We start from the raw sequence: 14,514 nt of genomic DNA, 5'->3' as shown, positions 1-14,514 counted from the left end.
GAAGCGCGGGTTTCTTTTTTTAAGTTCAACGATGTTTACCAGTCCTGTTTATATATGCGAGGCGCTCCCGTAGCGCAACATGTTCATCGTGATGCGACACTCAACGAAACATACGATGTTTTTTTAATTAGTTTCAAGGTGTGTAGTGACGTAGGTAAGTGAATAAACCCCTCTCTGTTGAATCAATTCAAGTCATATGCCGCCCTACCCTGAGCGTCTCGAGTCTATCTTTGATCTAGAACGCGATTTAGCAGCTTTAGATATAAAGTATCAACAAAAACGGTTATTCTTTTTTCTTCATTGCTTAACACCACACTCAGCAATATCCCTGCAATATGACAATCATATGAAAAGCAAATCATTTGGCTACCAATTACAAGTGAGTGAATGTTGTATTATGTCGCAGTCAGACATAGTCCAACCCTATCACCGTGTAGATTCTGCAGTCGGGTCACAATCAATATTTTGTTGTAATTTTATCCATTGTGCAAAAAGGTTCGCTATAATATTTTTTTCTTAAAAAAACTGTTCATGCTCAAAAGGGGGCGGCCGGATAGCCTAGTGGTTAAAGCGTTCGCTCGTCACGCCGAAGCGAGTGAGTGGGTTTAACGCCGCTTTTAACAGTATTCCAGTTATATCAAGACGTGTCAGCTTAATGTGGGAGGAAAGCCCGAAGTGATGCAAGTCTCAGACGTTTACCACTTCGGTGAAACCCACGGGCACGGGTATGGTGCTTACAAACCTAGAAACATAATCGGGGCGAACCGGGATTCGAACCCACAATCATAGGTTTCTGGCGTGCCCAAGGGACGCAACTCTGCACAGCGAATGGCGTCGCCTTAGACGACCGACTGGGCCACCCGTGCCCCCGTCACGCCGAAGACCCGGGTTCGATTCCCGACATGGGACAGTTACTTTCGTTATTATTCGCCTCGATTAACCTGAAATCTACATAGAAATTCGTTAACACAAGATGTTTCCCTTCGAAATTGATTGACATCACGGGGGAAACGCGGAAGTGATTTTTCTCTCACGTTGTCATCTCTCACGTATCCATGACTACAAAATGGCGGCTGTATAGAAATAGGATCTGCATGTATAATTAATGTCATTCATTTTCAAATACTTTAGCTCCTGACATTTTGAAATACAACTCATTTTCCAATTCACAGCAGACCGCCTCCGTGGTTTAGTGGTAGTGCGTCCGCCCGGAGAGCGGAAGGTCCGGAGTTCGATCCCCGACCGCGTCATACCAAAAGACGTTAAAAGATGGTACTTGTTGTTACCCTGTCTGGCGCTCGGCATTAAGGGTCTAAAACAAGGACTGGTCGGCTCGGAGTCAGTATACTGTGTCTGAGTGGGGTATTCATGTTAAACTGCGGCATGGTATCTCAGTGAGCTAGCACTATAAATCGGCATCAGTCCGGACAAGTACAAGCAGCCACACAATCACACACGTACATGCACGTCGCTATATAAGTGCAATAATCTTGGACGCGACGTTAAACCCCATTTCACTTCGACTCCATAGAAAACACAGCGATTGTCTTTGTAGGAAGGTACTTGCGGGGTAATGGTGGGGAGAAGGTCAAGAGTATGTATCATAATAGAATGGAGATATAAAACTTGACAATCGAGGGTGGGGTTTTGGTAATAAGGCGGGTGTAGATTACAATAAAAATAAATATATATATCTGTTAACCGGAACGACCAAAAATATACCATACAAACTACTACCAAAACATTAAAAAACACATTTAAATACACAAATTAATTTTATTTGTTTCATTCAACTATAAAACAACAACAACAACAAAAACAGCCCAACGTCTGATGACAGGAATAGCGTTGTAAGTTTGTACGTTCTTGTCTGCGGGAACATTCGCTCTTATGCAGCATTCACATTCCCGAGTTATGGTGAATGGGAAGTGCTTTGCCTTTGTTGCAGCCTCTGCCAACCTTCTTGTATATACTTCTTCAGAAAGTTTACTCAACCTTCAAGTGAACAAGTCCGGACTGATACAGATTTTACAGTGCTTGTGTGAATTGGGGGTTAACGCTTCTTCCAAGATTAATGTACTTCTGTAGCGACGTGTGTGCGTGCGTGCGTGCGTGCGTGCGTGCGTGTGTGTGAGTGGCTGCTTGAACTAGTCTGGACTGATTTTATAGTGCTAGTCCACCGAGATGCCATGCCGCAGTTTAACATGAATACGCTACTCAGACACAGTATACTGACTCTTTGATTAAGCCCCTTTTTACCGTTTTAGCATCTTTTAACGTCTTTTAGTATGACGCGGCCGGGGATCGAACCCCGAACCTTCCGCTTTCCGGGGGGAAGCTCTACGACTAGACTAAGGAGGCGGTCTCAGACAGTAAGTGCTCTGTTGAGTGTGACCATGCAGTGGACATGACATCAACTTGTGACTGAGTGTGGTTTTACCAATACTCAACATTGTTCCTATGCGGAGACTCGAATCAGGCCTTCGACCTAACGAGAGAACAGTTTAACCAGTCGGCTACCCAACAGCTTCCTTTCAATGTGCAATGAAATAATTTATTTACGTGAAAATGAGTTTTATCTGACCCCCCCCCCCCCCCCCCCCCCCCCTGAAAATACACATGATCAAGAAACTATTGAAGACCTACTACTTTTGATTATACCGTGTCATAATTCACAGACTTATTGCCAGATTTTCTGCTGATTCTTCGTTAAAATATTTGCATTATTTAAGAGAGAAACTGGTTATTCTGACAATTTTAGCAAAATTCTTAAGGGAGACGTGCAATAAAATCTGTGTAAGTTACCGAACCCGGCTCTTCGGCATGACGCGTAGTTGCTTTGACCGCTCAACTCACATTGCCCCGTATTTACATGGAGAATAATCCGTCCATACATGACTTCTAAGAAGATCCTTACCAGAGTCATTGTGGAAATTCTGGGCACAATTATTTGCTCTATGACGACTGTAACTTAGATGCTAGTGTGTGACAAATTACATTGGAATTGTCCTTGTTTGCTTTTTACCTTTGGGTGTGACGTCGTGTCCAACTTTTCAACGTCGTTTGATGGTTCACACTAAATGAATGATACCACTAGATATAGGTCACGTTATATGTTTCGTCAAACGTTTCAGTAACCTATGAGTTTGGAATGATTGTTTTCTGTAAAAAATAACTGCTTTTATACACATCAGTACACAATAGTCATTCATTTCAGAAACGACTATGTTTGTCGTAAGAGGCGACTAACGGGATCGGGTGGTCGGGCTCGTTCATTTGGATGATGCATGTAATTGTATACCCATTGCGGAGACCTTCGCTCATGAAATCAATCAGTGAATTGTTTGGTCCAGACTCGATTATTTACAGACTGACGTCATGTAGCTGGAATCGAAAGCGGCGTTAAACAAAAAACAAAAACAAACACACACAACACATAAACGCACGCGACTGAAATTGCCCTACATGTAAATGCAGACCCTTTGGACTTCGCCGTTCAGCGCAATGTCATTTCCACGAAGAACGCAAGGATCAAGTGCTGGATTATTGCAAATAATTCACTTCTTGACTGTGTTGTCGGAAAGTGAATTGTAAATACATGGTATATATATAGTTGCCACAAGTGAAATTGAGGAGAGGCTCGGATGATGTGGATGACGTCATACACTTCGCCTCTAGAATTAGCTTAACAGATTCCATTGATAATTGCAAAATACCTTTATATCTATCCTATGAGAACATTTTGCATTTAATGTATTTCAACATTTGTCTTCACTGTGTATGGGTCAAAAACAGAACTCTTCCCCTCTAATATGTGTTCTCTCAATATTTAAAGAATTCTCAACCCTACATAATCGTCCCCAAGTATTGGTACGCGATTTCTATCGTGTGGAAGGAACTCAAAGAAATATTTTAAACATACAGACTATAATAGTTGAATCAATTGTCTAGCTATGGAGGCATGTAGTACGTGTTATAATTCCATAAATATCGGTGTATTTTCATCAAATGAAAAGCATGCAGTATCTACTGTTTGCTCATTTCAGATATACGTCTTCTACAATAGTCATTGATGGGACCAAGAAACTGCATAACGAAACCTATAGTAACATGATAATAACAGCTAATCATTGTTCTTGCATTTTATAGACATCTGTCCATTCATTTTTTGTATGTCATATTTGCTTTGAATTCATTGGATGAGTCAGTACACCTTGCATTTAATCCAACAGAGAAACATCCAAGGGGCGCCACCTTACGTAACAAATGCACAGCAGGTTTTGATGGTTATTCAGGAAGACGTAAATAAAAAAGAATGAAACTCTCCAATGTCAAGGTGATATTATACAATCTGGTGTTAGTTTACAAATACATATTAAGGAAAAAGTCAAAATAGAACTTGTTCTCTTTCTTTCTCCATTGGGAGTATTTCGATTCATAGTGTCCTGATTTCCTTATCCATTTGTATAAAAGGCCTTGTGTATTTGCTATATGATCATTCACACCGTTTATTCTACTGTGGATAGACGTAACTGTGAAGATGCAGCTCTATAAAATTGCACTCGTTGTGGCCTTGGGTAAGTTCAACCTTTCAAACGTGAGCTGTGTGAGTTCTATTGAAATGTGGACTGATAAATTCACTTATCTTTTAATTCATTGCGTATTTTCTACAACAACGTGACTTAAAGAGCGTACAAAAGGTAATTGGCAACATTATGAGGTTGAAAACTATATTCTTGCGTTGTTCTTTAAAGACATTTAACTACAGATGCACTGTTCTCCTTTCTAGTGTTCACAGCCTTCTTTGGCTCTGCCTATGGTGGCCACGGAGGGGGTGGCGGCAAAGGAGGCGGAGGAGGACATGGAGGCGGTGGAAAGGGAGGCGGTGGCAAAGGAGGCGGTGGCAAAGGAGGCGGTGGCAAAGGAGGCGGTGGCAAAGGAGGCGGTGGCAAAGGAGGTGGCGGCCACGGAGGAGGTGGCGGAAAAGGAGGCGGTGGCAAAGGGGGTGGCGGCCACGGAGGAGGCGGCAAAGGTGGTGGGGGTCATGGTGGCGGCGGACATGGAGGTGGCGGCCACGGAGGTGGTCATGGTGGCGGCGGCGGCGGCGGTGGTCACGGTGGTGGTGGCCACGGAGGTGGTCACGGTGGCGGCGGCCATGGAGGCGGTGGCCACCATGGTTAAACTCAACAGGCTCTTCACATTTCTATCAAATGCTGGACATTTGATGTCATCGTTGTCATAGCCTCGTTGGCTACACCACACTATTCAATGTCAACTTTGAGAAACGACTTCAAATAAAACCATGAAATGAATATGTCTTTTCAACTTTGTATCTACTTACTGCTTACCTGCAAATTCAAAGAAGAAACACATATCTCCTATGTGGTACATGATGTATAATACAAACGCACATACGGAGAACCGTATCCTGTTTATTACAAAAACAGCTGCACAGCGAGAGTTAGTTTTAGTACCATTGTTGGCATATGAATCCTCCTAATACAAAAGGTAATTTACAATTAAACATTGCAAATAATTCACTTCTTGACTTGACTGTGTTGTCGGAAAGAGAATTGTAAATACATGGTATATATCAGTTTCCACTAGTGAAATCATACACATCGTCTCTAGAATTAGCTTAACAGATTCCGTTGATAATTGCAAAATACCTTTATATCTAAGCTATGAGAACATTTTGCTTTTAATGTATTTCAACATTTTGTCTTCACTGTGTATGCGTCAAAAACAGAACTCTTCCCCTCTAATATGTTTTGTCTTAAGATTTAAAGAATTTTCAACCCTACATAATCGTCCCCAAATGCTTCACATCTGCCTTGTTCTTGTCCACTTTTAGACGTTTCTGCATTTTAGCAGTTTTGACCTTGTGGAGAATTACAATAGTATTAAAGTAGCAACATACCATACCTAATTAACTTCACACCTGTCCATTTGACCATCAGTGTGCTAACTGCATTGATACACTATCCGCACACCATAATAGGATGTCATTTAGCACTCCTTCTTAAATGTAATACCGTTGACATTACATTTAGTTTACTGTATTGCTGAGTCAAATGGAGATAGAATGCTCCTTACAGGTTACAGCGGTCAGCATATATTGGTAGGCGATTTCGATCGTGTGGAAAGAGCTCAAAGAAATATTTGAAACATGCAGACTACAATAGTTGAATTAATTGTCTAGCTTTCTTTTAACTGCTTTGAACAAAGCAACTCAGATGTGTGACATGGAGCGGTCTCATATTCTGCTTTCAGACTGTAGCCCTATTGTATCCCTACGCTTCTCAGAAAGGTGTAAATATCTCGTGTATAAGTGGCTACACGGTCACTTCTGTGTCCATTATTGAGTAGATATTACTTACAGTATGTGTATGTGTGGTGCTACGAGTAGCATATAAGGCGATGGAGGCATGTAGTACGTGTTGTAATTCCATAAATATCGGTGTATTTTCATCAAATGAAAAGCATGCAGTATCTACTGTTTGCTCATTTCAGATATACGTCTTTTACAATAGTCATTGATGGGACCAAGAAACTGCATAACGAAACCTATAGTAACAGGATATTAACAGCTAATCATTGTTCTTGCATTTTATAGACATCTGTCCATTCATTTTTTTGTATGTCATATTTGCTTTGAATTCATTGGATGAGTCAGTGCACCTTGCATTTAATCCAACAGAGAAACATCCAAGGGGCGCCACCTTACGTAACAAATGCACAGCAGGTTTTGATGGTTATTCAGGAAGACGTAAATAAAAAAGAATGAAACTCTCCAATGCCAAGGTGATATTATATAATCTGGTGTTAGTTTACAAATACATGTTAAGGAAAAAGTCAAAATAGAACTTGTTCTCTTTCTTTCTCCATTGGGAGTATTTCGATTCATAGTGTCCTGATTTCCTTATCCATTTGTATAAAAGGCCTTGTGTATTTGCTATATGATCATTCACACCGTTTATTCTACTGTGGATAGACGTAACTGTGAAGATGCAGCTCTATAAAATTGCACTCGTTGTGGCCTTGGGTAAGTTCAACCTTTCAAACGTGAGCTGTGTGAGTTCTATTGAAATGTGGACTGATAAATTCACTTATCTTTTAATTCATTGCGTATTTTCTACAACAACGTGACTTAAAGAGCGTACAAAAGGTAATTGGCAACATTATGAGGTTGAAAACTATATTCTTGCGTTGTTCTTTAAAGACATTTAACTACAGATGCACTGTTCTCCTTTCTAGTGTTCACAGCCTTCTTTGGCTCTGCCTATGGTGGCCACGGAGGGGGTGGCGGCAAAGGAGGCGGAGGAGGACATGGAGGCGGTGGAAAGGGAGGCGGTGGCAAAGGAGGCGGTGGCAAAGGAGGCGGTGGCAAAGGAGGTGGTGGCAAAGGAGGCGGTGGCAAAGGAGGTGGCGGCCACGGAGGAGGTGGCGGAAAAGGAGGCGGTGGCAAAGGGGGTGGCGGCCACGGAGGAGGCGGCAAAGGTGGTGGGGGTCATGGTGGCGGCGGACATGGAGGTGGCGGCCACGGAGGTGGTCATGGTGGCGGCGGCGGTGGCGGTGGTCACGGTGGTGGTGGCCACGGAGGTGGTCACGGTGGCGGCGGCCATGGAGGAGGTGGCCATGGAGGCGGTGGCCACCATGGTTAAACTCAACAGGCTCTTCACATTTCTATCAAATGCTGGACATTTGATGTCATCGTTGTCATAGCCTCGTTGGCTACACCACACTATTCAATGTCAACTTTGAGAAACGACTTCAAATAAAACCATGAAATGAATACGTCTTTTCAACTTTGTATCTACTTACTGCTTACCTGCAAATTCAAAGAAGAAACACATATCTCCTATGTGGTACATGATGTATAATACAAACGCACATACGGAGAACAGTATCTGTTTATTACAAAAACAGCTGCACAGCGAGAGTTAGTTTTAGTACCATTGTTGGCATATGAATCCTCCTAATACAAAAGGTAATTTACAATTAAACATTGCAAATAATTCACTTCTTGACTTGACTGTGTTGTCGGAAAGAGAATTGTAAATACATGGTATATATCAGTTTCCACTAGTGAAATCATACACATCGTCTCTAGAATTAGCTTAACAGATTCCGTTGATAATTGCAAAATACCTTTATATCTAAGCTATGAGAACATTTTGCTTTTAATGTATTTCAACATTTTGTCTTCACTGTGTATGCGTCAAAAACAGAACTCTTCCCCTCTAATATGTTTTGTCTCAAGATTTAAAGAATTTTCAACCCTACATAATCGTCCCCAAATGCTTCACATCTGCCTTGTTCTTGTCCACTTTTAGACGTTTCTGCATTTTAGCAGTTTTGACCTTGTGGAGAATTACAATAGTATTAAAGTAGCAACATACCATACCTAATTAACTTCACACCTGTCCATTTGACCATCAGTGTGCTAACTGCATTGATACACTATCCGCACACCATAATAGGATGTCATTTAGCACTCCTTCTTAAATGTAATACCGTTGACATTACATTTAGTTTACTGTATTGCTGAGTCAAATGGAGATAGAATGCTCCTTACAGGTTACAGCAGTCAGCATATATTGGTACGCGATTTCGATCGTGTGGAAAGAGTTCAAAGAAATATTTGAAACATGCAGACTACAATAGTTGAATTAATTGTCTAGCTTTCTTTTAACTGCTTTGAACAAAGCAACTCAGATGTGTGACATGGAGCGGTCTCATATTCTGCTTTCAGACTGTAGCCCTATTGTATCCCTACGCTTCTCAGAAAGGTGTAAATATCTCGTGTATAAGTGGCTACACGGTCACTTCTGTGTCCATTATTGAGTAGATATTACTTACAGTATGTGTATGTGTGGTGCTACGAGTAGCATATAAGGCGATGGAGGCATGTAGTACGTGTTGTAATTCCATAAATATCGGTGTATTTTCATCAAATGAAAAGCATGCAGTATCTACTGTTTGCTCATTTCAGATATACGTCTTTTACAATAGTCATTGATGGGACCAAGAAACTGCATAACGAAACCTATAGTAACAGGATATTAACAGCTAATCATTGTTCTTGCATTTTATAGACATCTGTCCATTCATGTTTTTGTATGTCATATTTGCTTTGAATTCATTGGATGAGTCAGTGCACCTTGCATTTAATCCAACAGAGAAACATCCAAGGGGCGCCACCTTACGTAACAAATGCACAGCAGGTTTTGATGGTTATTCAGGAAGACGTAAATAAAAAAGAATGAAACTCTCCAATGCCAAGGTGATATTATATAATCTGGTGTTAGTTTACAAATACATGTTAAGGAAAAAGTCAAAATAGAACTTGTTCTCTTTCTTTCTCCATTGGGAGTATTTCGATTCATAGTGTCCTGATTTCCTTATCCATTTGTATAAAAGGCCTTGTGTATTTGCTATATGATCATTCACACCGTTTATTCTACTGTGGATAGACGTAACTGTGAAGATGCAGCTCTATAAAATTGCACTCGTTGTGGCCTTGGGTAAGTTCAACCTTTCAAACGTGAGCTGTGTGAGTTCTATTGAAATGTGGACTGATAAATTCACTTATCTTTTAATTCATTGCGTATTTTCTACAACAACGTGACTTAAAGAGCGTACAAAAGGTAATTGGCAACATTATGAGGTTGAAAACTATATTCTTGCGTTGTTCTTTAAAGACATTTAACTACAGATGCACTGTTCTCCTTTCTAGTGTTCACAGTCTTCTTTGGCTCTGCCTATGGTGGCCACGGAGGGGGGTGGCGGCAAAGGAGGCGGAGGAGGACATGGAGGCGGTGGAAAGGGAGGCGGTGGCAAAGGAGGCGGTGGCAAAGGAGGCGGTGGCAAAGGAGGTGGTGGCAAAGGAGGCGGTGGCAAAGGAGGTGGCGGCCACGGAGGAGGTGGCGGAAAAGGAGGCGGTGGCAAAGGGGGTGGCGGCCACGGAGGAGGCGGCAAAGGTGGTGGGGGTCATGGTGGCGGCGGACATGGAGGTGGCGGCCACGGAGGTGGTCATGGTGGCGGCGGCGGTGGCGGTGGTCACGGTGGTGGTGGCCACGGAGGTGGTCACGGTGGCGGCGGCCATGGAGGAGGTGGCCATGGAGGCGGTGGCCACCATGGTTAAACTCAACAGGCTCTTCACATTTCTATCAAATGCTGGACATTTGATGTCATCGTTGTCATAGCCTCGTTGGCTACACCACACTATTCAATGTCAACTTTGAGAAACGACTTCAAATAAAACCATGAAATGAATATGTCTTTTCAACTTTGTATCTACTTACTGCTTACCTGCAAATTCAAAAAAAGAAACACATATCTCCTATGTGGTACATGATGTATAATACAAACGCACATAGTGAGAACAGTATCTGTTTATTACAAAAACAGCTGCACAGCGAGAGTTAGTTTTAGTACCATTGTTGGCATATGAATCCTCCTAATACAAAAGGTAATTTACAATTAAACATTGCAAATAATTCACTTCTTGACTTGACTGTGTTGTCGGAAAGAGAATTGTAAATACATGGTATATATCAGTTTCCACTAGTGAAATCATACACATCGTCTCTAGAATTAGCTTAACAGATTCCGTTGATAATTGCAAAATACCTTTATATCTAAGCTATGAGAACATTTTGCTTTTAATGTATTTCAACATTTTGTCTTCACTGTGTATGCGTCAAAAACAGAACTCTTCCCCTCTAATATGTTTTGTCTCAAGATTTAAAGAATTTTCAACCCTACATAATTGTCCCCAAATGCTTCACATCTGCCTTGTTCTTGTCCACTTTTAGACGTTTCTGCATTTTAGCAGTTTTGACCTTGTGGAGAATTACAATAGTATTAAAGTAGCAACATACCATACCTAATTAACTTCACACCTGTCCATTTGACCATCAGTGTGCTAACTGCATTGATACACTATCCGCACACCATAATAGGATGTCATTTAGCACTCCTTCTTAAATGTAATACCGTTGACATTACATTTAGTTTACTGTATTGCTGAGTCAAATGGAGATAGAATGCTCCTTACAGGTTACAGCGGTCAGCATATATTGGTAGGCGATTTCGATCGTGTGGAAAGAGCTCAAAGAAATATTTGAAACATGCAGACTACAATAGTTGAATTAATTGTCTAGCTTTCTTTTAACTGCTTTGAACAAAGCAACTCAGATGTGTGACATGGAGCGGTCTCATATTCTGCTTTCAGACTGTAGCCCTATTGTATCCCTACGCTTCTCAGAAAGGTGTAAATATCTCGTGTATAAGTGGCTACACGGTCACTTCTGTGTCCATTATTGAGTAGATATTACTTACAGTATGTGTATGTGTGGTGCTACGAGTAGCATATAAGGCGATGGAGGCATGTAGTACGTGTTGTAATTCCATAAATATCGGTGTATTTTCATCACATGAAAAGCATGCAGTATCTACTGTTTGCTCATTTCAGATATACGTCTTTTACAATAGTCATTGATGGGACCAAGAAACTGCATAACGAAACCTATAGTAACAGGATATTAACAGCTAATCATTGTTCTTGCATTTTATAGACATCTGTCCATTCATTTTTTTGTATGTCATATTTGCTTTGAATTCATTGGATGAGTCAGTGCACCTTGCATTTAATCCAACAGAGAAACATCCAAGGGGCGCCACCTTACGTAACAAATGCACAGCAGGTTTTGATGGTTATTCAGGAAGACGTAAATAAAAAAGAATGAAACTCTCCAATGCCAAGGTGATATTATATAATCTGGTGTTAGTTTACAAATACATGTTAAGGAAAAAGTCAAAATAGAACTTGTTCTCTTTCTTTCTCCATTGGGAGTATTTCGATTCATAGTGTCCTGATTTCCTTATCCATTTGTATAAAAGGCCTTGTGTATTTGCTATATGATCATTCACACCGTTTATTCTACTGTGGATAGACGTAACTGTGAAGATGCAGCTCTATAAAATTGCACTCGTTGTGGCCTTGGGTAAGTTCAACCTTTCAAACGTGAGCTGTGTGAGTTCTATTGAAATGTGGACTGATAAATTCACTTATCTTTTAATTCATTGCGTATTTTCTACAACAACGTGACATAAAGAGCGTACAAAAGGTAATTGGCAACATTATGAGGTTGAAAACTATATTCTTGCGTTGTTCTTTAAAGACATTTAACTACAGATGCACTGTTCTCCTTTCTAGTGTTCACAGCCTTCTTTGGCTCTGCCTATGGTGGCCACGGAGGGGGTGGCGGCAAAGGAGGCGGAGGAGGACATGGAGGCGGTGGAAAGGGAGGCGGTGGCAAAGGAGGCGGTGGCAAAGGAGGCGGTGGCAAAGGAGGTGGTGGCAAAGGAGGCGGTGGCAAAGGAGGTGGCGGCCACGGAGGAGGTGGCGGAAAAGGAGGCGGTGGCAAAGGGGGGTGGCGGCCACGGAGGAGGCGGCAAAGGTGGTGGGGGTCATGGTGGCGGCGGACATGGAGGTGGCGGCCACGGAGGTGGTCATGGTGGCGGCGGCGGTGGCGGTGGTCACGGTGGTGGTGGCCACGGAGGTGGTCACGGTGGCGGCGGCCATGGAGGAGGTGGCCATGGAGGCGGTGGCCACCATGGTTAAACTCAACAGGCTCTTCACATTTCTATCAAATGCTGGACATTTGATGTCATCGTTGTCATAGCCTCGTTGGCTACACCACACTATTCAATGTCAACTTTGAGAAACGACTTCAAATAAAACCATGAAATGAATATGTCTTTTCAACTTTGTATCTACTTACTGCTTACCTGCAAATTCAAAGAAGAAACACATATCTCCTATGTGGTACATGATGTATAATACAAACGCACATAGTGAGAACAGTATCCTGTTTATTACAAAAACAGCTGCACAGCGAGAGTTAGTTTTAGTACCATTGTTGGCATATGAATCCTCCTAATACAAAAGGTAATTTACAATTAAACATTGCAAATAATTCACTTCTTGACTTGACTGTGTTGTCGGAAAGAGAATTGTAAATACATGGTATATATCAGTTTCCACTAGTGAAATCATACACATCGTCTCTAGAATTAGCTTAACAGATTCCGTTGATAATTGCAAAATACCTTTATATCTAAGCTATGAGAACATTTTGCTTTTAATGTATTTCAACATTTTGTCTTCACTGTGTATGCGTCAAAAACAGAACTCTTCCCCTCTAATATGTTTTGTCTCAAGATTTAAAGAATTTTCAACCCTACATAATCGTCCCCAAATGTTTCACATCTACCTTGTTCTTGTCCACTTTTAGACGTTTCTGCATTTTAGCAGTTTTGACCTTGTGGAGAATTACAATAGTATTAAAGTAGCAACATACCATACCTAATTAACTTCACACCTGTCCATTTGACCATCAGTGTGCTAACTGCATTGATACACTATCCGCACACCATAATAGGATGTCATTTAGCACTCCTTCTTAAATGTAATACCGTTGACATTACATTTAGTTTACTGTATTGCTGAGTCAAATGGAGATAGAATGCTCCTTACAGGTTACAGCGGTCAGCATATATTGGTAGGCGATTTCGATCGTGTGGAAAGAGCTCAAAGAAATATTTGAAACATGCAGACTACAATAGTTGAATTAATTGTCTAGCTTTCTTTTAACTGCTTTGAACAAAGCAACTCAGATGTGTGACATGGAGCGGTCTCATATTCTGCTTTCAGACTGTAGCCCTATTGTATCCCTACGCTTCTCAGAAAGGTGTAAATATCTCGTGTATAAGTGGCTACACGGTCACTTCTGTGTCCATTATTGAGTAGATATTACTTACAGTATGTGTATGTGTGGTGCTACGAGTAGCATATAAGGCGATGGAGGCATGTAGTACGTGTTGTAATTCCATAAATATCGGTGTATTTTCATCAAATGAAAAGCATGCAGTATCTACTGTTTGCTCATTTCAGATATACGTCTTTTACAATAGTCATTGATGGGACCAAGAAACTGCATAACGAAACCTATAGTAACAGGATATTAACAGCTAATCATTGTTCTTGCATTTTATAGACATCTGTCCATTCATTTTTTTGTATGTCATATTTGCTTTGAATTCATTGGATGAGTCAGTGCACCTTGCATTTAATCCAACAGAGAAACATCCAAGGGGCGCCACCTTACGTAACAAATGCACAGCAGGTTTTGATGGTTATTCAGGAAGACGTAAATAAAAAAGAATGAAACTCTCCAATGCCAAGGTGATATTATATAATCTGGTGTTAGTTTACAAATACATGTTAAGGAAAAAGTCAAAATAGAACTTGTTCTCTTTCTTTCTCCATTGGGAGTATTTCGATTCATAGTGTCCTGATTTCCTTATCCATTTGTATAAAAGGCCTTGTGTATTTGCTATATGATCATTCACACCGTTTATTCTACTGTGGATAGACGTAACTGTGAAGATGCAGCTCTATAAAATTGCACTCGTTGTGGCCTTGGGTAAGTTCAACCTTTCAAA

General features: G+C 41.1%; 3 protein-coding genes and 1 pseudogene across 3 annotated transcripts; all 4 read left to right on the top strand.

The window, feature by feature from the left end:
• The first annotated feature begins 4,816 nt into the window (after positions 1 to 4,816).
• LOC139471946 (treponemal membrane protein B-like) lies at positions 4,817 to 5,242 on the top strand. Its single transcript, XM_071254456.1, has one exon. It carries the CDS (start codon positions 4,817 to 4,819, stop codon positions 5,240 to 5,242), a length of 426 nt encoding a protein of 141 aa, XP_071110557.1.
• Positions 5,243 to 7,284: 2,042 nt separating this feature from the next.
• LOC139471945 (treponemal membrane protein B-like) lies at positions 7,285 to 7,725 on the top strand. The gene has a single exon (XM_071254454.1). It carries the CDS (start codon positions 7,285 to 7,287, stop codon positions 7,723 to 7,725), a length of 441 nt encoding a protein of 146 aa, XP_071110555.1.
• Positions 7,726 to 8,910: 1,185 nt separating this feature from the next.
• On the top strand, positions 8,911 to 10,208 carry LOC139471944 (treponemal membrane protein B-like). The gene is made up of 2 exons (XM_071254453.1): positions 8,911 to 8,915; positions 9,740 to 10,208. Exons 1-2 carry the CDS (start codon positions 8,911 to 8,913, stop codon positions 10,206 to 10,208), a joined length of 474 nt encoding a protein of 157 aa, XP_071110554.1.
• Positions 10,209 to 12,250: 2,042 nt separating this feature from the next.
• LOC139471943 (treponemal membrane protein B-like) lies at positions 12,251 to 12,692 on the top strand (annotated as a pseudogene).
• Positions 12,693 to 14,514: the final 1,822 nt, after the last annotated feature.

This window comes from Haliotis cracherodii, unplaced genomic scaffold, assembly GCF_022045235.1.
Source record: "Haliotis cracherodii isolate W230 unplaced genomic scaffold, xgHalCrac1.p SCAF_23, whole genome shotgun sequence".
Taxonomy (NCBI): Eukaryota; Metazoa; Mollusca; class Gastropoda; order Lepetellida; family Haliotidae; genus Haliotis; species Haliotis cracherodii.
Note: the sequence above shows the minus strand (reverse complement) of the source record. Positions and strands in the feature narration are given on the sequence as shown.